The sequence below is a fragment of the Strix aluco genome, chromosome 3 (genome assembly GCF_031877795.1).
Source record: "Strix aluco isolate bStrAlu1 chromosome 3, bStrAlu1.hap1, whole genome shotgun sequence".
NCBI lineage: Eukaryota > Metazoa > Chordata > Aves > Strigiformes > Strigidae > Strix > Strix aluco.
The window spans coordinates 112,222,135-112,246,906 of record NC_133933.1 but is presented as its reverse complement, the minus strand read 5'-3'; the positions used below and the strand labels follow the sequence as shown (position 1 = coordinate 112,246,906).

The 24,772-nt window shown below is 37.1% G+C and overlaps 1 protein-coding gene across 11 annotated transcripts in view; it reads left to right on the top strand.

Moving 5' to 3' along the window:
* The window catches only part of MYT1L (myelin transcription factor 1 like), a 314,269-nt gene that overhangs the window by 254,156 nt on the left and 35,341 nt on the right, over nt 1-24,772 (top strand). For 9 of the 11 annotated variants that reach the window (XM_074819977.1, XM_074819976.1, XM_074819975.1 and 6 more), the window contains 3 exons: nt 259-380; nt 743-805; nt 1,303-1,371. In XM_074819977.1, the coding sequence (XP_074676078.1) occupies nt 259-380; nt 743-805; nt 1,303-1,371 (254 nt within the window). The remainder of the gene's footprint in view (nt 1-258; nt 381-742; nt 806-1,302; nt 1,372-24,772) is intronic. The other 2 variants (XM_074819974.1, XM_074819973.1) reach the window with 1 other exon arrangement.

Below are 24,772 nucleotides of genomic sequence, written 5' to 3'. Positions count from 1 at the left end.
ATAATATGACAGCTGTAGAAAAAGCTGTGTTTTGCCCTTTTTTTTCTTTTCTAGTTAAATTTAACTACATATTCCACATATTGTGAAGTCTTCATCGAAATATCCAAATAATATTTAGAGGTTTAATAGGTGAAAGAATATAAAATAATGTCATTAATCTTCTCTGGCAGAGTAGGAGAAAGGAGATAAGATCTGATGATTCTGCTTTGCATTGTAACCTCACCTAGCTGAAACTAATGCATGTATATTTGCCTGTAGCCAGAAGATTTGGATCCTTTCCAAGAGGCACTTGAAGAAAGAAGGTATCCTGGTGAAGTTACAATCCCAAGTCCTAAACCCAAATACCCTCAATGCAAAGAGAGCAAAAAGGATTTAATAACGTAAGCATAATGTGAGGTGAAATTATTTTTCTCCTTTTAACTTTTTCTCTCTTTGTCTTTTTTTAAACAAACGAGTACATATACGCCTTGCAGTATGAGCATGCAACATTTGCAGCATATAAATGTTTCAAACTGCCAGTTAAGTAAAGTGATAAGCTAACGTGTATTTGCTTGTTCTTAATGATGCTATATTGTATTGAGACGCCATTTTCATTTAAACCTGTTCATTTTGCAGCTTTTCGATTAGGATGCTTAAAACCCCTTGCAGTCATTGCAGCTAAACTGGAAACAATGAAACTTTTAAAAGTTTTTTTTTAAACATACTTACTATTTTGGCTGTTTTTGTTTTTGTTTGGTGGCAGATGTCCAACACCAGGGTGTGATGGGAGTGGTCATGTGACTGGTAATTACGCCTCACATAGAAGGTGTGACTTCATTTTTTTCATGGTGGATTCTGTCTTTTCAATTTATTGTTTTCAGCTTACCTCAACAATGCTGTCAAAGTAAAACGTTGAACTATGTGTTAACCCTTTGAGTAATATATGTTGATCTTAAAAGCATGCTAATTTGTGTGTTGTATAAACGTCTTTTATTTTTAAATAGATTACTAAAATTTCCAAAGTATTCTTAAGCATTTAAGTAGTTAACCCAGGAATCTCCAATATTTTTTGTTACATTTTACTAGTTCATAGATAAACAAACAAACAAAAAGAACATTTACAGTATGTAATTTTGGAAGTAATGTTGATACCTAAATATATTCAGAGGGTTAACTATATTACAAAATTCAGTATTACAGCACTTGCCCCATCGCTTTTCTGCATTACAAACTTTTACTTTTTAATTTTTATGTTGTGTTTGTTTGGGAGTGTTTAGTTAATGAGAAGATTAACTTACTTGTATGTCCTGCCATGTCTTACAGTTTATCTGGCTGTCCCTTGGCTGACAAAAGCATTCGAAGTATGCTGGCCACAAGCTCACAAGAACTCAAGTAAGATACAAAGAACAATTATTTTAGTTTATAAATATTTATTTGACTCCAAATTGTGTATAGTTTTATCAGAAATTGCAAATGCTGAATGGAGAGCTGCTGCAGAAGGAGCTGATCCTGCTTGGAACATACATTGAAGTCTCTATAAATTCCGCACAGGCTGACTCTATATATAAGTCTGTTGACGTAGTATTTCCTTTTGTGTATTCATTAGGTGATAGGGATGGATAAAAGTCAGAATTTCTGGGAATGTCATCCAAATGTTTGAATTCCTATTCAGTTTTGTTCTGAATGTTTGAGTTTGATAGTTAGAATAGAAAAGTCTCATGTGATTAGACTGATGAAATACTTCTGGTTACACAACCAGTAAAGTGCTGTAGTTTCTAAGACCTAGATCGGAGGGAAAGCAATTTGGTTTTCCCTAATGCTTGCATAATTTTCCCCAGGTTTGTATCACTGTTGCCAGGTTAATGCATTTTCTCATTTGACTATGTTTTTTAGAGTTTATTTAGTTATTCCCCTACTTAAAATGCATTCTTTACAATTCCTTTCAGTTCTTTGGAGTGACAATTGTGAGCAATGAAAGTTAGAGAATCGTGAGACTTAGCTTTGATCTGTCTTCATGCACCATATGCTCGACTGCAACTCCGCACGTGGAAGAACTATATAGCATTTGTTAGTGCTATGAGATAGTGGTACTCCTGGGTTGGTACTATGGTTAACATGGAAGGATGTTCACAAGTAATGAGGAAAAATTGTATAGGGAAAGTATGAATGGATAGCTTATGCTGCCATGCTAAGCAGTATTCTGTCTTTACCATACATGAGTGCTTTAAATAGCATTTCTTGAGTTCAGTACATACCCTAATGAAAAAAAAAACAAACCTTGATATAAAGCATGGGAAAGATAAGAAAGCAAGCAAGAGAAAACTGCTGAAGTAAGATTGCTTTCTAGTCTTAGCTACTCTAGTTACTGCAAACAAACAGTAGGTACAAAATTTACAATTTAATTCCCACCCAGTCAAAAATAACGTTTTGAAACTGTCAGCCGAGATCATGTTGGTATATGCTGCTAGAAGATGATGTGATATGTGAGGGGACAGGATGTAAATTAGATCAGGGAAAACATGTACGTGTAACCAGAGTAAGATATAGGCACATAACCCCAGAGAAACTCAGATTTGGACCTGGATTTTGGGTTGGGATGGGTCAAGTGAGAGATGTTTGAGGAAATGTAATTACATAGCAAAACACAGACAAGACTCTTGGGGCAGCATGAATAATACTTTAAACACATACTTTGCTGCTCTAACCCTTTATAAAATTTTCACTTGTGTTAGGAAGGTGTTCCTGATTTACCCCATCTCCTCGGCTATTCTCAAGCATCTGCAGTCAAGACTATGTAATAGAGACCAGACAGAAAAAAAAATCACTTAAACTTGAGACCCCACTCCTGCCATTTGCTCTACCTATCTCAAGTTCTGCTTAAGCAAAGAGAACAAGATTAAGTCATATTTAAAGTTATATTTTTAGGTTTAGCATCTGTTATTTACTTAGCAGTTAGTATAAGTTATTTATTTAGCAGTTATCATAATACCTATTGAACACATAAAAACTCTGTTAAGTGAATTGAAAAGTTAGGAAATGCCATAATTTTAAGCAGGCTAACTTAACTCCGTTCTCTTTTTGCATTTTTATTGCAAGGCAATCTTTCATTTTCTGATCATATATTTTTCCATAGGATAACAAAGTAATTCATTCCACAAGGCAGACACTAATTGCTGCATAAGCAACTAATGAATTTCTTCTGTTTTCTTCATTGTCCCATGTGTGGCCCTGTCTGTTATTCACTGCACTTTTCTCAAACTGTACTCTCAAGGTATAACTACTAATTCACTCACACATTTGTCACTACCATTGCATCTGACTGTTTCCTAATTAATTTATCTTGGTTATAAAATAATTAATTGATTTTCATCTGCAATTATACTCTGAAGCAAGTCAGGGTTGGTATTATCCGCATTTTAAAGCCAGAAAACTTAAGCATATAATTTTGATTGCTCAGTTTTGAGACTTCTAGGACTCAATTTGTCAGAGTTCTTCACATTGTAGGGAACTGCATATGTTCAAAGCCAAGTACCCACTGAATTTGCTTGGAGCTGTGGGAATTCAGCAGTTCTACATGATGAGTGATTGACCCTTTGTGAAAAGGGATGAACTCTACAGAAAAAACAGGACAGAGTCCAATGTTCCAGAACAGCCATGGGGCTATCCTTTCTCTTCCCCTGAAACTCCGATCAGTCCCAGTTTCCACTTGGTCCGTCCATTCGCTTTGTCCTGTTTTCCTTCATCATTTTTTCTACCTTGCTCCCTGTCTCAAGCTCCTTGTCTAATCAGCCCATCTCCTGCCTCCATGATATTTATATTTTTGTTGTCCTTTATCTCTACATCCTACTGAAGTTGGTACAGAAAGAGAAAGCATCTTCACATATCTCACATATATTCGAAAGCAAGGAAGTAGGAGTCCTATGGATGGCAGCATCCTTTATACAGCTCTCATTTATGCTCTTGTTCTCTGTCTAAGATGGAAGAAGATGTGATCATGTAAATGATAATGCGTATGCACAAAACAGCTAAACCAAAGCTACATAAGCGATTTTGATTTTGGAATTGTTAAACTGTGAAGTACTTCGTTTACATCTGTTATATTTCTGTATGTGAGGTCTGGGGGTATAATTTTCTTGCTTTTAAAAGAGCAAGTTGAAAAGAAGCAGGAATTCTGTAATGTGGGATCCTACTGGCTATCTGTCAGGCCACCAGCCACCATGGGAACTTTTGATATCCACTATATAGGTCACCTGAACTACTGTGGTAGCAAACAGCAGTAGAAGGAATAACACTCTGCATGGGCTGGCACCAGGAGGAGGTGGGGAACATTGCTGGTGTGTTTCATACATATTTGCTGACAGCTGAAGAGTAGAGAGAATCAGTAACCTTGGCACCTGCCCCAGGCTGTAGAGAGAAATGTATACATATTTTTTGCCTGTATCCCAAGCTGAGATCCCTTCTGTCCTGTCCCTACCAATCTGCACTGTTCTCATCTCTTCTTCATCTTTTATTCCTTGTTCTGGTTTTCAACGTAGTTGTTTCCAGTCATCCATAAAGACCTCTGTAAAATTTCTGGCAAATACTTTTTTAATGTGTGGGGTACAGAGAACAATTGATAGTGCAGTAGAAGAATTGATAGTGCAGCATAGGGATTGTATTTCTCACCTACATAGTTTGGAAATATTTCATACATTTAGGGCTTTGCCATGCATAGCTTATGTAGCAAATATCACATATGTGCTGGTAAAGCCTTTATATCACATTTTACCAATCCATGATCTCCTTGTGTGTATTGTACAACACATACAAATTAAGCATAATGCAGCTTCCTAACTGGAATTTTGCTAACATACTGATTCTTTTTAAGCCCCAACTAAAATATAAAATAGCAGACACTTCAAATAATATTAATGAATAATATAATTCAGATAACATTCATAATCAAAATAATATAAGAATCTGAAGAGGTTAGAGGAAAGTTTATTTCGCTTAACAGTTGTGCTCACTGTATTGCCTTTTGGTAGTTGTGGCTCCATAGCTTCCATTACTCACATTTCCTGGCTCCCAGAATAATAATGTTGCAACTTTCAATTACGTTGTTCCAGGGTCAGCATAATTATTCCTTAACACCCGTGCTTCTCTTCTGTAAGGCTTCTTGCTCAGGTTTACCATGCAGATTGTATGATTTTCCACTTTCACCCAAAGCCCACCAAAGTGGAAACACAAGAGTCTTTGTTCATAGTTTATCGGCAGACGAAAGCAGTTACACAGCCTGGTCAATGATCTCCAGTTAACAGAAGAATTTCTTCAGCTTTAATTCTCAGTTGCTGCTGCTGGCAAAAAAAAGAGGTCAACAGCTTTAAGGGTCTCTGAAGAAATTAATATCTGACAAGGATCCAGGCTTTTCCAGCATGAAGATTTTGGTTATAATACTTGTGAAAAGCAACTAATTTTTAAAGGACCTAGGGACAGTATATTGATGAATAAACTTAACTGTGATGGGAAAGCAATTAACAGCCCACCCAGTGACAGCTACCGATATTAAAATATTCATAAGTTAAATCCGGTTTAATCTTACCCAGGGGCTTTTCCTTATCAGTTGTCTTTATTTACTCCTTATCATAGGAGGTTTTTCTAACACTTACAGTTCCTTCAAAACTGTAATCCCATTGTAGAATTATAAATACTATAAAAAAGCAACATTTTGAAGCACTTTAAATCTTATTCCAAATAAACTAAAACTAAAATTAATTATTGTTTTTGAAAGGACACATTTTGATCATCAGTAAATTGATCCCAGTCAAAATGCAGCATACTCAGAACAGTATACTGGCAGTGTACTGCCAGTGTGGAAACCAGAGAACCTGGATACCAGAGACTCCCAGAAAATGACAAACTTAGTTCTACTTAATGCTACTTTGATGTAAAAATAATCATCGTTTTTCAAAGGCCATAGGTAACTAAGTATTAGCTTGGTCTACCATGCAACTGACTATCAAATTGTCAACATTTACCCTTGTTTCTTTGGGTCAGTTTTCTGCCAGAAAATACCATTAGTGTTTATATTAAAGAATCTGACATCAGAAAGATTTGCAGTTCAACCAGGTGCCTACAAGTTTGGATCCAATACTGTTGTAATATGTCTAGTCTTTCAGTCCCAAAGCACCTGACTCTCTGTAGGTTTTTGCATGTCATTGTTTTCTATGGTGAACATCTTTTGGTATTCCCCTATGGCACTTACAGGGAGGAGTACAGTCTTATTTCCCTCTCTACAATGAAGCCTGAAAGCTTTTCTTTTCCACATCTCTTCTTAACTCAAAGTGAGGAGCTCAGTCACTGTAGAAGTGAAGTAAGAGTTGGAATTTCTGTGCTTCCTTCTTCTTTCCATGTCATTCTGCCCTAATTTCCATATTCTTGGTGGGCATCTTCTACTCTTTCTCTTATCTTCCTTTTATCCTTATCTCCCTATTCCCCAATGTGTCATCCTAGCGTTGTCTTCCATTCAGTTCAGATGGAAAAGTGAGCTTCTCTGAAGGTCTCCCTGTTAACCACGACTCTTCTTCCTTGGGAAGGACAACTCCATGTAATACAGTTTTTTCTGGATGGAAAGGATATCCTTAGCTCATACTTCTTAATCTCTAATATTCACTTTTTATTGGTGTAATTTTACTGCCATTTGCTCAGCAAGAACTAGCAACTGGGAAGAAGGGATATCCTCCAGAAATGGAGAAGCTTGTGTTGTATTTATTCTGATGAATATATAAAATAAAATATTACTGGAAAAAAGTAATATTTTCTTCCTTGCTTTAGTCATCTGGCAAAAAATAGGCCTCCTCCAAATACAAAATTAAAATGCAGAAACAAACATATTAGTAAAACACCACAGAAACATTCCCCTCTTTAGACAGGTAGCTAGATTATTCTTGGACATTTATCAGTACCTATACTCTAAACCTTGATAGCTCTCCCAATATACAGTCACTTTTTACAGTTATTTCTGCAGAGAACTGTTTAGCTGCTCAAGTGATTTGTCCACCTACATCTTGTGTTTGCTACTTGAGGTGTTTCTGATGTTCAGTGCCTGGGCGTACATTTGTTGCTTCATCTGCACAGGAGTGTTATCCCTTGCCTTGCCTTGCCTTGCCTTGCCTTGCCTTGCTTTGCCTTCCCTTTTCCTGCTGAGATTACATCTGTCCTCCTATAAGAACTCAGTAAGGCTATGACCCATTATATAGTTTTCATTCACTTTTCTCTTAGAAAATTACTCTTTGTTGCAAAGGAATAACCATTTCCATTCTTATTACCACTTTTTTTACCCCTGTTGTTTATGTCTTTTTTTTTTTTTTTTTTTTTCCTACATGGGAAACGTAATAGAAGTTGTCATTACAGTTTTCTTGAATACTGAGGTTGTTGAGCCTAGTAAGTTATCTTGTGTTATAACGAAGTACTCCTTTGATGCTAAGTATGTATCCTTTGAATCTGCAGATACTTTTTTAAGTTCCTTGATGTTTTAGCTAACTTTTATATAGAAAATGTGATTGCAAGGACCAGACATGATGTATTTGGAGTAATGTTAAAAATTTACTAGAGTAATTTGTAAATGATAGTATTTTATTAACTTATCTGCAATGTTATGGTAAAACAAACTGCATTTTTTTAATGTGTTATTAAATTGCAAGTTAGAGTACAAGTCTAATTTAAATTATTAAAAACAAAACCAAGGAACATAGATCCCCAATATTAGTTCATCTGTAAGGAATAATCTTTCCCGTTTTGTTCAACTAGATCCTTGGGCCAAGTGAAATTAGGAATCTCATGTGGTTTCAGTGGGTTTTTTTTGCATTTTTGTTTCCTGTATTTATTGCAGATTTCCACTTGGATACCTTATCTTTGATGGCAGCATGCATGCCTGGCCAGAACAGAACACCTTGGGCTCTGTTCCTGCACTTCTCAATACTCAAATGGGCACTGTAGGTTATACCTAGCATTTCCAACCTCATGTTGTGTGGTGTTATGATAATGTCCTTTGTATAGAAACCCATCATCTGCAGCAACCTCATCTCTGTAGTCGCAATAAGTTTTACATATGGAAGTGGCTGGGCTTTTTTTCTGTTAGAATAACTCATTCAGACTCTGGTAAGGTTGAGTCATTCCATTTTTCTCACTTAAGTTTGTCAACTTTTGTCTCCAAAATGGAAAATACTTGAGTTTTGTTTACATAAGACCCTTCATCATTGTTTTCATTACTGAGAGGTGGTCTTAAAAGCATGTACTCTCTAAAAAACTCCTTAAAAGCCATCTGCATATCAGTACCTCTGATGCTGTGAAATGTTCCATGCAGGCACAAAATTGTTTGCATGAAACACCTTGCAGAATCAGGGCCTTAGTAAGCTTTCAATACCATGAAATGCTCTGAAATTAGAGGCTTCATTTGCATAGTGGCATCTACAATACTCAAATAGTTTATGGCCTCTTTCTTTAGGTACTTAATTATTTAAAACAAAAGATATTGATAGCTCTACTTTTTTGCTGTTTGAATTTTAATCAGTATTTAAAACCCTTTACCACTTAGTTATCACCCAAAATAGTCTCAATTCGGATGAACATTCCCTGAATTAGAATAACTTTTTCAAAACAACCTGCATGATTTAAGAGTCTAAACTTTGTTTTCAGAAGGAATGTAAGTGCTGGGCATCCACATCCCTGCAACTTCTATATGCCTAACTTTGAAAGTGGAATTCAGTGTCTGCAATAACAACTTAGGCAGTTTTGAAGATATAACCCTTAGTTCCAAAGCTCTTCGCTAATCACCAAATATTTCAGTGTGAATGTTTATTTGACAGTTCATTTTAATTTTCAAAACTTTTCTCTTGTCAGTCATTCCAGTGCCATTCTGTGCAGTCCCTAAGCAGCTATTCTGAGAGAAGCACTTAATTGTGATTAATTATCAATGAATTTGCTTAGTTATGTTAATATGCCCAATGAATCTCTCTAAGGCCTTCTTGTCTTGGAGTCTTTCCATTTGTACAGTTGCCTCTGCCTTCCTTGGGTTTGGTCATACTTCTTCGTCATTGAATGTGTCCTACATAATTAATCTCATTCAGCCTGGCATTTGCTTGTATTCAATTCAGGGTCTTTTCTTTGGCACAATTTGGTTATTGTGCAAACTGCCATTGTGATGTTGATCATTTTTGCTTCAAATCAACAGATCATAACCAATTGCTCATTCCATCCAGATCCTCAAAGATCTGCAACATGATGCTGTGGTATATCCCAAGTGCTGAGGCAATCCCCATGGGAAGTTGCATAACCTATACAGTTGCTAAAAGGGGAATTAAAAGTGCAGTATTTTGCACTTTCTGTGTTTGGTCAGACTTGCCAAAACCCTTTAATATATACCCCAAAATAAAAGTAATTTTGTCACTCGAAGTCCTAAATATGATTGTCTGGATCCTCGGTTGGTGTAAATTAGCATAGCTCCATTGCCTTCAGTGGAGTTACGCTAAGATACAACAGTGATGATCTGGGCAGGTGCCCTCAGCTGCTCTCTTGGGTTAGCATTCATGTTTGATTACCTTATTTAAATCTTTTGAAGTTATAAAATTCCTTGCATTGTTTGGTTTCTTAGAATGGCCAATTCTATCTCGATTACTTGGTGTCTGTATCTGCACAGTAACATCTGATTTTACCATGCAGTTAAGTTCACCCCTTTATTTTTATCTCAGTGCTATTGGGACTTTATGTAGCACACATTTTTTGCAGCACTGTAGTATCTTTATCAATGTTTTATATCTCTAAAATATCCCATATCCCTCATAAACACCTCATCATAATCTTCTTTTACAATATTTTTTGTATTCCCAGTAAGTGGAATTTACATTTGCTCATCTGCATGTAAAAACTGCTCTTCTACCCTAACACAGACAGAATTTCCACTGCTTCAAAGTCTGCTGATTTCTCTCCTTCCACAGATAACGACACTGTGCTCTTTCAGCTTGGGCTCATTTGGTGTACACTGTTTGAAACAACCTTAGATTTTGAGGAGTATTTTAACACTGGCCATCATTAATTATTTTTATATGCTTGACTGTGCTTACACTGCACTCAGCTTCAGCAGTATCTGTTTTCTGTAATAAAGAGGCAGAGGAGGACTGCAGTATAAGCATATTACTATTGTTATCTATTATTTTTTGGACTGTGGTAAAAAGGGAAAAAAGACCCTTGAAAAAATTAAATCTAAATAAATTATATTTAAGATGCAGTTTCCAGAATTATACTATTTGCATAGTTTCATTAAAATGACCAGCTGTAAAGTAGTCAGTCAATCAGAGTGATATTTAAAATGCCATCTTCAGGCTTCAGAGTTAACATTACACTGAGATGAACGGAATCTAGTTTCCAAATTTTCAGACTGCAAATTAATGGGGACATAATTATGAAAGCATATGATCAGCTTAAAAGAGCTATAAATATAATTTATTCAAAAGAGATTAGATACTGGAGCACTTCTGTATTAAGTAGAAAAGGAATCAAATCATAGAGATGCAGTTTATAAGAAAACCAAGCCATAGTCTTTCTTTTCTTTTCTTGTTTTTATTTTGTTACAGGTAGAGAACTATTTTTTTCAGGCTACTCAGTCTGGCACTTTTCTTGAACACATAATTCACACAAAAATAATTTTAAAGCAAACTTAGAAAATCACAACTTAACTCATTTTGCCTGTAAAACTATGAGTTTAGGGATTTTTTGTTTGCTTGTATAAACTGGTAATAGCTAAAACTTAAAATGACACTGTATTAAATGCAGTCTACTGAATGCTGAATTCAGAGTTTAATAGGTAAACAGCATATAATTTACTTTTTCACTATATGATCTAAATCTATAATTCAGTTGTGAATCAGACATGATATCAGACAATATAAAAATGAAAAAAGATCTTGGTTATTTCTTAAAAATATTTGTATATTTTTCTTTAAAATACCAGAGTTATTCTTTAAAAGGGAGTGAATTCAATATCTGCTATTTTAACTGCTGTGCATTTCACAAATAAGTTTTAATTTAAAAGCTGTAAATGTTGGGTATGCTGGATACTGCAGAGATAAATCGCTGGTTTTGTCCCCATGAATAAGAGTTATAAACAGATTATGGAAAAAATGGGGAAATCATAAAATTTGATATGAAAAGAATTGAATAATTTTAAAAAAATGATAGATTATGGGTTTTTCCTCAAGGCTTCTCCAGGAACCATTGTAGGTGGTGATTTGTTTTCCTCTGATGCACTAATCAAGAAACATCTGTCAGAAAAGCGTAAGTATGTTCCATAAGTATAGGCATAATGGAGGACGGGCAAGGGCCTTGTTTTTGGATAACACCCAATACACCTGTTGTGACTTCAGTGTGACAAATCTGAAAGAATGGAATTATGAAGAATTTTTTTTTCTTTATTTTTTTAAGCCAGCTAAGGTTTAATCCTCAACACTCCCATTCACAGAAAAAGACCTTCAGTGGTTCTAAGTCTTTCCTGAGACCTGATCCAAAGCCCTCTTAAGTCATTGGAAAATCCCACTGTCTTTAGCTGGCTTTGGATCTGAGATTATGTTCTGTAACTGTGAAAAGCTTTCCATGAGCAGCATGTTTTTAATGGTGTGAGAACAATATTATAAGGCCAAATTCCATGCATAACCCCATGAGGAGAATTTGCACTCCTTAGACTTGACAATAGTTTCAGGTTGAAACCATCATAGACAGAGTCCTATCATTACTTGTTTTAGAAGAAAAAGGTATTTTTAAGGTATTAATTAGTCAAATATTGGTAAGGAAATTCTTTAACTTTTGTTTGACTTCTATTTAATACAATAAACCTCTGTAAATTAAAATTAAGTAATATTTAATGCATATGAGCGGAAATTGTCTACCAGTTTGTATGCAAAACTTGTATCCAGAAAGTAATATTTTAACCATAGTTTACCCAATTTTAATTCCATTTTTACAAATTTTGGTATTGACTCTAGTGAACCCAGAGTAAATGCTACTGATTCACAAATGGTAATGAGTAAACAAGTCAGGACCACATATCTCAATTTTTTATAAGAATTCTTGTGAATGTTAATGTACCACAGACCAAGTGTGTTTTATATCTTCGTATAAAGTCTTACATAATCAAGAATGATCTAAAAAATAATTTTATTCCATCCTAAAGTTTAAAAGACATTATTTCAAGGTAGTGGGATTGTCTTTAAAGCTAGGAAAAACTTTGTCTGTTCATGTCAATGAAAATACTTCCCATTCAAAGGTAAAGTTAATATAATGAATAAGATATTTATTCAAAGTGTATTTTTTTCTTATAAATTTCCCTTGCCATACAAAAGGGGATTGTCAGTTTCTAAAGACACTGCCAATGGATTAAATTCTGTGCAGAGATACAGTCCACAACAATGAGTACTGTGAAGTGGCAACCTGTGGGAGACATTTCTGTAAGATGTAGTTTGCTGGATAACCTGTTCCACAGCCTTTCAGTTGACCTTCCTGAGATGCTATATTCATCTTGAAATTAGTGGTTTTCCTATGGCTGAATGGGTACTGAGAGTGGAATTCTGCCTATCCCTACTTCATGCCAGGAGATTAATAAGATGCTCCTCTTTCATGTCATGTATAGCTGAGGATCACAACCTCTGAGCTAATCAAAACAGAATTTGTGTTTCCTGCTCCATGCATTATTATCCCAGATCCTTGTCAGGGGGCAGTTAATTTGCAGGAATGTTTGTGAGGATAATGATTTTTTAAAAATATTTTGTCAGAGTTTGAATAAAAGATGTAAACATTCACTCTAAAAATAGAAAGTTATGGTTCTTTTTCGTCACCCTGAAAAGTGAAAAGCATGAATCAACGTTTAGACAAGATCTGTAACACTAACCAAGTGAATTAGAAATCAGAGTAAGTAGCAGTAAATTGATCCTCAGGGCTATTTTGCTGTAAGCACGCAAAACCAAGTGATTTTGGAAAAGAGGTCTATTGCTTTAAAAAATCAGACGAAAACCTCTTTCTTGTAAAAATCATGTAAGCAAAGTTGTTAGCCTCTCACTCAAGGCTGCTTTTCTAATTCCGCGGTGCATGAGAGCTCTAAGCCCTAAGGTATAATAGAGCATGAGCGCTTTCTCTGCCTGCATTCCCAACCGTGAGCAAAGTGTTTCTGGGCGAGCAACCCGTTTTCTACACCGTGGTATGCAGTCGCACAGTGCCATTGTGCTGCACAGCCATTTATCCCTGTTTGTAACCTCCAACCTCTCCAGCACTCTGCACAGCTGTTTAGGAAACTGTTCCTGCAGCTATTAGACTGCAAAATTAAAGTGGCTCTTTCATGAAATGTTTACAGTATAAACCCAGCTTGCACTGCCTAATCTTATGGGAGTTGTAGAAGGGGAAATTGTACAAAAGCACGAGCTTTCTGCCTTTGTTAACTTTAAGGAGAAAGTGAGGAGGGCCAAAGTAAGAAAAGACACCGGAGCATATCCCATGACAATAAAAAGCACAATTCATTTTCGAGTGCTCTACTTAATGATACCTTGGAACATTCTTATGAAGCTGGAATTATTACTTAAGTGCTGTTCAATACAGTCTCAGATTCTAGCAAAAGAAGGAATAGTTTAGCTTGGAACAGTTTTAATGGTCTTACCAGAGCTTCCTGCCCTCACTGAAGGGATGTCTCCTTTGTTCACATAATGTGCAAACTGCCTCATACAGCCTGACAGGTTAGGGTGAAATGGCACCAATTTCAGGTTATTGAATACCATACTAAAAGCTCCGTTGTTTCTTTTACTGCTACCCAGACAGCTGCAACATCCTTTTAGGAGGGACAGAACACTCCAAAGCAGAGGCAGATGGATGCCTGGAGTAGAAACTGGGAGTATTCTCTCAGGCACACACACTGATCAGGATGTTTGGTGTGATCCACTTTACGTACCTCACTGAGAATTTCTGAGCATTCCTTAGCTCTGCAAACTGGACTTCAAAGTCATCATTTTCAGTTGCTGAAAAGAACATATACAAATACAAAGAAATATACAAATATTTCCAACATGTACAACTACACAAAGAAATTGGCTGATGGTTGAACTTAAAACTGTCAAGAAGGGACTGAAATCAAGTAGAGTGATAGTGCGTGATCTTTCTGGAAATGAGTCTGTAAGGAGAGGTTGCATCCATACTGCCAATAGGAGGCCAAACAGTATGGTCTCTGATACAGCTTTTGAGACATACTACAGAATTATAAGACCATGTAGGCAGGGACCTCCAAATGTTACCTAGTCCAAATGCCTGCTCAGACCAAGTCCAGTTGGAGCAGGTTGCTCAGGACCTTGTTCAGTCAAGTTTTGAGTATCTCTAAGGTTAGAGTTCCCACAGCCTGTTCCAGTGTTTGACCAGCCTGATGGTATTTTTTTTTTCCCTTTAAAATGGATCGAGCTTTCCTGTGCTGAACCTTGTCCCCACTGCCTCTCACTCTTCAGCTGTGCAGCTCTAAGAAAACTTTTGCTATGCATTCACCACACCATCCTGTTAGATATTTGTAGACACAATAAGATTTCTTACACTTTTGTTCATCAGAATGAACAAGCCAGCTCTCTCAGCCTCGTATATCAGGTGCTCCAGGTCCATAACCATCCTGCAACATCTTGCTGCAATGCAAACTTGCAGCTTAGTGTTTGTAGTTCTCAGAGTGCTGGGAAGAATACAAAAGACATTATACCCCCCTAAATATTACTTCGTTAGGGTGGATTTGTCTAACCACTGTCTACAATCTGAGACTACCTCCAGGCAGTAGGATGGAGTACTGGTAGGAGTGGGCATAGCTGTGGTCATGCCCAACCTGTCCTCTTTGCAGATGGGTTCTTGACTGGACTCACCCTAAGAATTTTTCCCTTCAGTATTAATTAAGTCTTGCTTAATATTTCAGGCCTGAGGTAAATCCAAGTGAATGACGAGGTTAAGTCAGTGTAGATGGAGCATGAGTCTCCAGTCAGTTGCACCAGAAATTAAAGCATGTCTGAGAATTGCTCAAAAATTAGAATAAACTCACACAGAAAATCAGTGACAAAACTGGATTTCCCTTAGCTGTACTGTTCATTAGCTGCCTTACTAGACCAGACTGCCTCTCACAGTCTGATATAATTCACACTCGGTATTTTCACATTTCCTCACTTGGGCTTCTGACAAATGTTTTTAGGCCTAGAGGGAAAAAGCTGCTTGTTTTCATGAAACAAAAACTGAAGGTTTTTACTCTTTTGCTGTTGACTCTTCACCCCCAAAATAGAAAGCAGTGTCTCTGCTTTATCTTTCTGGGAAAGCGAAACCCTTGAGAGTTTGCTCACCTTATCCAAATGTTAATCTGCCCCTGTTACTGGATGGCACGTGGATGTTTTCAGACAGAAACACATACATTCAGAAGAGATTTAAAAGTCCATCCAGTATAGGGAACTTCATGGTACAATAACACTTCTCGATGCTAATGAGCATAGTGCAGTGACTGCATATGGAACAAAACATGTCTCTCAGCCTTAAGATGCAATTGGTCATCTAAACACATTTTGCATTGAACTATTATGTTTACCTTATCTTACCTTTCTGAATGTGCACTGAAAATAATCTTTTTAATTGTTCTTTTGAAACAGGAGAGTAAGAAACAAGCTGTTAATAGTGAAGAAAATTCCAGCCGATTACATTTTCTGTCATTTGGATTATTTTAATGGAGTTTTTTGTCTCAAACTTCTGAGCCTTCAATGCTGCCCATGATACATTTCCTAGATAACTCAAAGATGTTTACAATCCTGTTCATTTACGGCTTTGCCATAATGCTAGACTGAGAGGACTCTCATTAGAGGCAGAGATCCTGCTTCTTTCTTAATTATATAGGGCTAGAAATGTTTTGTAGGCATCATCTTTCATAACAATATTTGATATACTATTTTGAAAGAGGACATATAAATTGGACTTTCTTCATGCTCTTATTCTTTCCATCCTTCCCACTCAGCCTTTTCTTTCCGCCTTACATTTGATCCAACTGTCTCCTTTCCTGTGATCTTCTAGAGTCCTTCTCTCGGTCAAGTATTTGTGCGTGCACAAGTTAAACGGTTCTGTTCAAATGAAAAACAAATAAACAGAATGGTAATGCTTGGTTGTGCCCATTCTCTTCCCAGTGACTTTAGTGGATTGTTAAAACCGCAGACTGTATGAAAGTTGTTGATTTGTTTCCTCTGCTTTTAGCAATCCTAATCTGGTAGTTTTTCTCAGCATTTCTTGGGGAGGTGCTGACCGTTTTGAGTGTTCCAGATTTGTAGATTTTGAAGTCATCCCAAACCTCCAGGAAACTGTCAGGAAGAGACAGATTCTAGATCATACTGCTGTGCCCACCAGACCCTTTGGTAATTGCTTCACCCGAGAGAAGTTATATGAAGTACAAAAGAGCAGAGCGTGGGAGAAGCAGCAACATAGGGACAACAATTCAAGAATTATGCTATCGATAATTTATGGTGTTCAAGGCAACCAGCAGGCTACTGACCATAATGTACATCTCTTATCAGGGGAAAAATTCCCTACTTTAAAGAGTTAATCTTCAAAGTACTCAGCATTTGGCCTAATTGTAATTTAATTTTATGTTAAAACTTCCATTTACATCATAAACAGAAAAGTTAGGCCTGTTGCATGAGCTTTTGAAGACACCTTTTAAGGTGAAGAATACCAAAATGTATATGTACACAACATACACAATAGCTGTGCTGTTGTCTTCAAGTGCTTCTCTTGGACCCCTTTTCAAATATGGGGACCAAGAGAAATCATGTTCTGCAAACCTTGACTGGACCAATCTTGCTGCGCAGTGACTGTGTGGCAGATATTCCTGAGAGGCTTAGTGGTTCCCATTTTAACAGACCAACCAGGAATAGGGCATTCTTCTTCAGAAACAAATGTGTCTACCCAAAATTACTGATAAAACCCCATGTGGGTTTTTTTTTTTCAAGCACAGGCTTGCAGCAATGCCATTAGGAGACAGAGAACTCGCATGGCTTTGCTCCTAGTTGTAGGGCATGTTCTCTTAAAGCTGTCTTCCCCTGCATTTTTCTCCATGCCTCAAACATTTTATGTTATTCCTTCACTATAAAAATGAAGCTTTTTTCCAAAGGCTGAGGTGTTTGGAAATGAACATTTGAATTTGCATATGTTGGAACTGATTCATCCCTGGTGCCAGGAAGTGCTCTCTGCTGCGGGGAGGGGATCTGCAGCTGGCCGGCGCTGCCTCCAAGGCAAGCGATGCTGGCAGGAGAGAAAGCGTGGGCAAGGTGCCCAGGGAGAGAGCTGATTCACAGCTTCCCCCTGGCAGCTTCTGTGAACGGAGCACCCCCTGGGTAGTGCACAGAAGCTATTTCACATTAAGCACATACCATGCCTTTGGCAACTGGCATGTTAGGCCATATATGCTGGTGCTAGATGTGAGAACAGCGGGCAGCACGTCATGGCACTTGCTGCTGGGAAGCTGGGAAGTCCTGACTGCTAGCAGAACAGGCAGCACGCAGAGGTGGTAACTAAAGGCACAGGAATATTTTTTCTAAAGCAGTATAATTAATTTAAACGCATCATGTCTATCTGTGCATTCAAGTGCACAGCAATATTTTAAATGCCAGCATGATGCATTTTAGTCTGCTTATAGGAAAATGGATTTCAGTGTAATTAAAAAACATATCATATTCTTTCTCACCCCCACACAGTTCAAAAAATGCTGGAATGCAATACAGATAATACCATCAGCTATGGACAGAAAAATTCCACATGCAGAAAGTCAGGGAATTAATTAAATTTTACCTAAGCAGAAGAGTATGAAGTCAGCCATCCCCAGTTTAGAACCATTCAAATGCTGGGGATTTCTAGAGGCAAAGAGAGAGACAGAACAATCTCTCAGCAGAGATAGAAGAGACTGAAGTTACTCCACGAAGCCTCTGAGCCAAAATTATTTTAGTCTCATGCCTGGACTAGCTCCATAGCCTGGCATCATTCCCTCATGGATAGAAAGACTGTACAGTGAAAGTAATAACAATAAATCCTTTTATTCTACACTTGTTTCCATCCTCCAACCTGCACTTCTCCCAGTATCTTCTGAGAGGGCTCCGTAATGCCCCACTGGGAGTGATCCTTGCCTGGATCCCCTGATCTCCTGCCCTTTCCTACTGGAGCTGCACTGGATCCAATGCCAAAAAGCAACTGACAAGATAGAAGATCATTCTCAATTCACTCATTTGCCATTCTACCACAACTTTTTTTTTTGCTGGTTCTTGTTATTTCCTCAAATCTTCTTCCTTTATATCTGCTGTGGTTTGGGCTTTTAAATTTTTCCCATTACCTCCAGTGAGGCCTGTTGTGTCAGTAGCATTCTGCTAAGTAAGAAATGTCAGCAGTGTTTTACATATGAAAAAGTAATATTTAGCACTTTTGCTAAAACTAAATTTGTGTGATTAAGTACTCCTTCTAGTTAGACTGAATACAGGGAAATAATTAACATATGAATCTAAATTTAACTTCTTTTTTTATTTTTGGCTTACTGCATATCTTTATGAACCTTTGATATTTATAAGGGTCTGAATTCACATGCTTTTGTAGGTATATTTGTGAGCACTAGAACATAGGTTTAGCCTTGAACATGAAACCATGGACTGAAGATCCACTGAAATATTCATTATCTGCATACCTGTCCCACAGAGTTTATGTTGCCTCTTGAACCAATTCAAATGAGCTTCAAATGAGCTCTGAATGCAGTTTTCAGAAGTGCCCCATGCTAGCCTGGTTCTGCTCCTTCTGAAGCCAGTGATAAAGCTTACAAGGACTTTACTGAAAATAAAAGAGTGCAAGATACTTAAAATGACTTAGGGTGTCTTGGCAGCCAAGAATTTCTGTTAAGGTTTCACAACACACAGCATTTTCTCCCCTGACGCAAGGATGCCATGTGTACCCAGTCATCTCAGCAATGTGAGAGGACCACAAACAATGCAGACTACAGGAAAGATAAAATCAGCTGGGAGAAAAGAGCAGGAGGACAAAAAGGGTGATGAAAGAAGAGATAATGGAAAGAAACAACAAAGAGGAGTAAAGAAGAAAGAACTGTCGACTTCAGGGTTATTAGAGATTGTGAAACAAGAAAAATATGAGAGAGGAACAGAGAATGAAGACATCAACCAGAACAGAGAAAAAAGAAGCAAAAGGGACAAAGAAAAGTTAAAAGTGACAAGAAGACACAATGAGGAAGGAAAAGGATCTGGAAAAGGAAGAAGTAGAATGTGGAAGAGGAATGCTAGAGAGGAATATGGATGGAAAGCAAACCATGGGGCAAAAGCAAATGGAGGTTCTTGCTCCACTGTAGGAAAAGGATAACAGATTGAAAATAGGGAGAGGGAGGCGTCAGGAAAGAAAACAGGAGTGAAATAAAGAGTGAAGAAGTATATAGATGTGCAGCTTCACTGAGGGAAATTAAGAGAAAATAAATACATCTTAGCAAAACAGTTTTTCATTACAAATTAACAGTTGTGTAGGTAGAGGGGTTTTGTCTAGGCACCAGAAGAAAGTAACACTTTAGGACTTCAGAAATCAAATGCCGTCGTAAAAAAAATAGACAATAAAAGACAACGGGGTAAAAGTGGAATGGCTTTTATTCTGTGTCTTCATGAGGAAAAGGATCAGCAGCATTCCCACTTCACATACTTAATTAGAGCTTGACAATCTACCAAAATACCTGGGACTGAAAATAGGATTTAGAGATTTACACATCCAGATTGCTTTCACAGAGCTGGCTAGAACAGTAATGGCTGGGAGGCATTGCTCTGACTGCTCAGAAAGGTAAAGGCAAAATGAGTTCCTGGTTTCTGTCCAGTTCCTGCTAAATAGGTGTTTTCATAACAATAACCACAACCCTGACTGTTACTGACACACCTGTGGCCAAAAAATCTCTGCTGAGAACCACACAGCTCTGTTTATGATCTCTCTTCTCCCCCTGGAGTGCTCCCTGCAGGTTAGTGGTGAGTGGGATAGGAAGGAACTGGAGGAAAACTTGTTCTCTCTTTTGGCCTCTTGGTTAAAAAGGGGAGTTGTTTGTCAAGAGCTGAAAACCTGTTGGTTTTTTGACAAGCACTCGAGTTTATAGAAGCATAGACAGACAATGCATTTACCATACCTTACAGAGAACTCCATTTGTTAATTTGACACACCTTCTTCTCATCCCTTCCCTTCCTTGCCCACTCCCCTTTTTTTCTCCTTCCTCACATATTCAATTCAGGGAACTAAAACCGCAGTATCTTTACAGGTTTTCTTTTGCAACCTTTTGTTTCTGGACTACCTGACTAGAAAAAAAGCCCACAATTTTTTGTTTATGAATCTACATGTAGTTTCAGAAGACATACAGCTTTATAGCTGCAAACAGAGCAGTGAAAAAGAATCTCTACTTCTAGCCCATTTTTCTCTTCTGTGTAAAATCATTTAGCCTCTCTATGCCCCAGTTTTCCTCTGCCAAATTCTTCCCTTTTTCAAAGCAGTATTGTGAGATTTTGTCCATTAATGTTTGTAAAACACTTTCAGATCTTCAGATGAAAGATAGAAATGCAAAGTATTGTTGTGTCTGTCTTCCAGCCTCCCAACCTATGAATTCCATTCATGGCAATTCAGTTGAATAAAACAGAATCTCAAATGCATGGAAACCACCAGACAGTAAAAAATTCTACATTCTGCTATGAAAAAATCCCACAGGAAACAATTATATTTCTCTAGCCTTTCTGAACTTTCAACAGAAAATCACACCTCTACTATAGAGATTGACAGCATGGTCAAAATAAAACTATGGGAAAGATACAATTTTCTGCTAAATCCCAGTTCTTTTGCAGCGTGGAACATTGTGAAGAACCATTCTGAATTTTTGCACAACTTACTGGCTTACTCCACTGTTTAATTCAGTACAATTTTTCTTTTGGGTTGCTAGCTACATCTGCTTTAAATATTTAATTAATAGTAATAAATAAGTAATTTATAGGATACATATTCTGTCTGGTAGGCTATATTACTTATATATGTGTTCATTTACTTACTCAAGGGGAGATTGGATCTGCAACATAGTAGGAACTAAGTGTTGTAAACTAAACAATAAAAGTAACATTAGTCTTTAGAATTGATACACTAGCTTACTAATAACAGGTCATGAAAGGTATTTTGTAACAAACTGTTGCAATTGAATCCAAGTATAGTTTAGTGGGTCCTGGAAAGGATTATATCTGATGGCTTTTGGTATGGCCAGTGTGAGAGAAATTAATGGCTTAATTCAGTTCCGTGGGACCAAATTTACTCAGCACAAAAATAAAATGTTGAAGCAGTTTGCCATAATCAGAACTGGCAATGCACTTCGCCTTTATTAGTGACTGTTATTATTTCTTTATTTCAAGAGTGTCCACTGAGTGCTATTATTAATCCTCCAAGAGCAATAGCTAAAAAAAAGTACACAAATAATGTACAAACGTGCCAATTCCTGTGAAAGCTATAGCCTAACTTAATAAGATGCCTTTTCCTTAGTGAAAACCAGTCTGTAGTGATAAGAGCAGTGAAGCTGGAAGGGTGCAGAGGGAGGGCTTGGTGCAGGGCATAGAAGTGGCCAAAGGTGATTGAAGGGGCAAGAGACAGAGAGAAGAAAACATATTGGTTATAATTGCTAAAACTGTCTCTGATGATTAAGTTAAACATTATCACCCTATTTAGGAAAAAATGCAACATAGTGTTACAATGACCTGACTTTTGTTTGTGTAGTGTGCTGAATTTAGGCTTGTGTAGTTCTAGATCCAAGGTTTCCATTCAGATTTATACATTAAGACAAGACTTGACTGAGATGTAAACAGAATTTGCTGTGCTGCTGAATCTCAGCTGAGGGTTTCTGAGAGAGAGAAAGAGGGGGCCTGAGCTTGAGCCTGAGCCCAAGCCTCAGTGCAGGCTCTGAGCTGTGATCAGACTGGTGCTGCAAAAGCTTCCATGAGTGCTGCCTCCTCCATAGGGAAGTGCAATCCTTCTGGTTCCAGAAAGTCATTGTTATTTTTTGGTAAAATCTCTAAATGGTAAAAAAAACCAAAATGTTTTCATTATATTGCAGATTACAATATCTTTGTTTTATTGGTATGTTTTAGAGATAATTTATGTTTTAAAACAAATTTTAAAAGTAAGTTAACCAAAGCTATACATAGCAATGAGGACAAAATTACTTCAGTTCTGTCAGCACCTTTGTGTAACATCCTATGTGGTCTCATGCTAGTTGAGCTATAAATCTAAATAGGTAAGCTACATCTAAGCTTATCTAGCTCATGTAGACCTAGATAAAAGCCTAGGAATATAGGTTTAAATGTGGATCTTATTTGTAGTCTGCTATGCTGATGTGAGCTGTTTTTTTTTTTTTCTGAGCTGAGCTTGCAGCAAGACTTCTAACCATTGACATTTGGAAAAAGCCTCACAGAGCCATTTGGACATTGCATCTATTTTCTTCCCGGTCCCAGGAACCTCCCTAAGTTCCTTCAAGCTGCCAAAAGTCTTTTTTAATTGCTTCACACCTTCAGTCCGTTCCCTGGTGAAGAATGGGTAGTGAAGCTTAAGTGCATTTATCTCAGTTTGTCTCTTGCCTTTTTTCATTCCTGTTACTGAATCTAAGCCCAATACTGAATCCAGCTGCCACAGCTGTTCCTGTTCTGCCTGCCCTGCTTTCTGCTTATGCTTGTGTTCCCAAAAAAGCTTCTCTGGGATGTTCTGTGAAATGAATGGGGCATCAAGGCAGTACTAACTGCATTCCCCTTCACTGACAAGCTCTTTCTTTTACCTGATGCCCTGAATTTGTGGTAAAGTGCTAGTGTTATATGTTCTGAACTTCACTCTTTACGGGGTGAGTTCCCTTTGTGACTTCAGTCTTCAGAGTACTAAAGTATTTCCTTTGCTGCAAGTACTAAAGTATTTCCTTTGTTGCAGTAAGCTATTACGTAGAGTCTACAAATAAGCTTCTGATCCTGCCAAATTACATTGACTTTAAGTAAGTGAGGAAACTGTATATCTCTTTTTTCATTTACTCCGATACTCATTTTCAAAGGGTTTCACATCGCTTGCCTCTTATAAGCACTTGCACATACATTTTTTTCTGGCACTGTTGCATGTACATATGATCAGTTAAGTCAAATATGTACAGGTGTTGATAGAAAAGTAGAGATACATGCAAGTCCTATGTATGATCAGACATTCTGAAAATACACTCACAATTCCAATGATACAAGGACTTGTACTTCTCTCCTTATCTAATCTGCTTAGGATAGCAAATAAATACTGCAATAACTTTATAGTTGAAACAGACTGCTGTGTATCTGCATCCTGTATTTCACAGTGGTTAGGCACTTCCCATAGAATGGAAATAGCAATAAATAGAAATATTCCAGGATTTTAAAATGTTTTTATCAACTGCGCTAAACTCTCATTTCATCTGTTACATTTAGGTTAATATAAGCTTATGAGACTTGAAAACAAATATTATAGTGCCAAAATCAAAATCTGAAAGGTCTTCCTAAAATCCTTGCCTACATAAAAAAATCTCTTCTGGTTTAATCAAAAGTACGATTTTAAACTGATGTGAACTCTACAGAGCCCTTTGTGAAGATTCTCAGTTCAATTTACAGCAGGATGATTTCTTCTTTAACTTCAGTTGCTTAAGATTTTTTTTTTTTTAAATGACACAGTAATAAGCTGCTTCTTAATCTGTGTAAGACTGTCCAAATGGTTGAGGTGTAATGGTCTAATTTTAAGACTGATTGATTGGATATACTGGTGCATCTTATAAACCCTATTTGTTAAGACACTATTAATCGTGCCTACCTGTAGCAAAAGTCTTGGAAAGATGAGAAAAACCATTGTTCAGTTTTGATAATAGCTTATTCTCATAACGATTGAAAATTCTGTAGAGGAAAATGATAGCTTCAAACAACATGGGTTCACAAAGAAGTAATCCTTGTAGTATCTCAGACTGCAGACGAACAGTCTCATGTCTCCTTGTTCTCCTTTATTCATTTAAATGCCATGGACATTTAGAGCCAAAGTTTAGTCATTTCCTTTAATTAATTCTTATTCCCATATCTTTTGATTCAACATCTTTAGAGGCTTCAGTCAGGCTTCAGTGATGCAACTGGTCTTGATGGAAATAGGAAGTAGACATTGTAGCTCACTGAAGATACCTAGCATTAAAAATCCACAAGAAAACACGTGTGTCTCTGCAGATCTTGAAACATTTGCCAAAAAATGAAAATGAATATAAATAGTGAGAACATCTAAATATTTAGATATGAAGTATTTAAAATATTAGACCCTTTATATAAGATGCCTGAACCATTTATTTTTTAATTTAAAGAAATAGCCAAAGTTTATGCCATGTGGAACCACAGCAAAGAATGAATGGTAAAGGTCATACAGTCTGATCTATGAATTCCTCACCAAGGGCCATATTTTTACCTAATTTGTGTCAGAAGAAACTATGCAAAAATTAGGGATTTTATCTTTCTAAAAGCAGAAAGATTGATGTGTGATGTCAACCTGTATATTGGTCTTCAAGATATTAAGAGTCACAGTAACACTTACACCTTCTAGTCAACATCATGGTTGTATGCTTGGTCCTTTGCAAAGACGTAAAGCCAGAGAAAAGGAGAATTGTCTTTAAGGATGTTGTTTAGACTCCTTGTCCAAAGCACACAGACCGTTTGTTATACAGAAG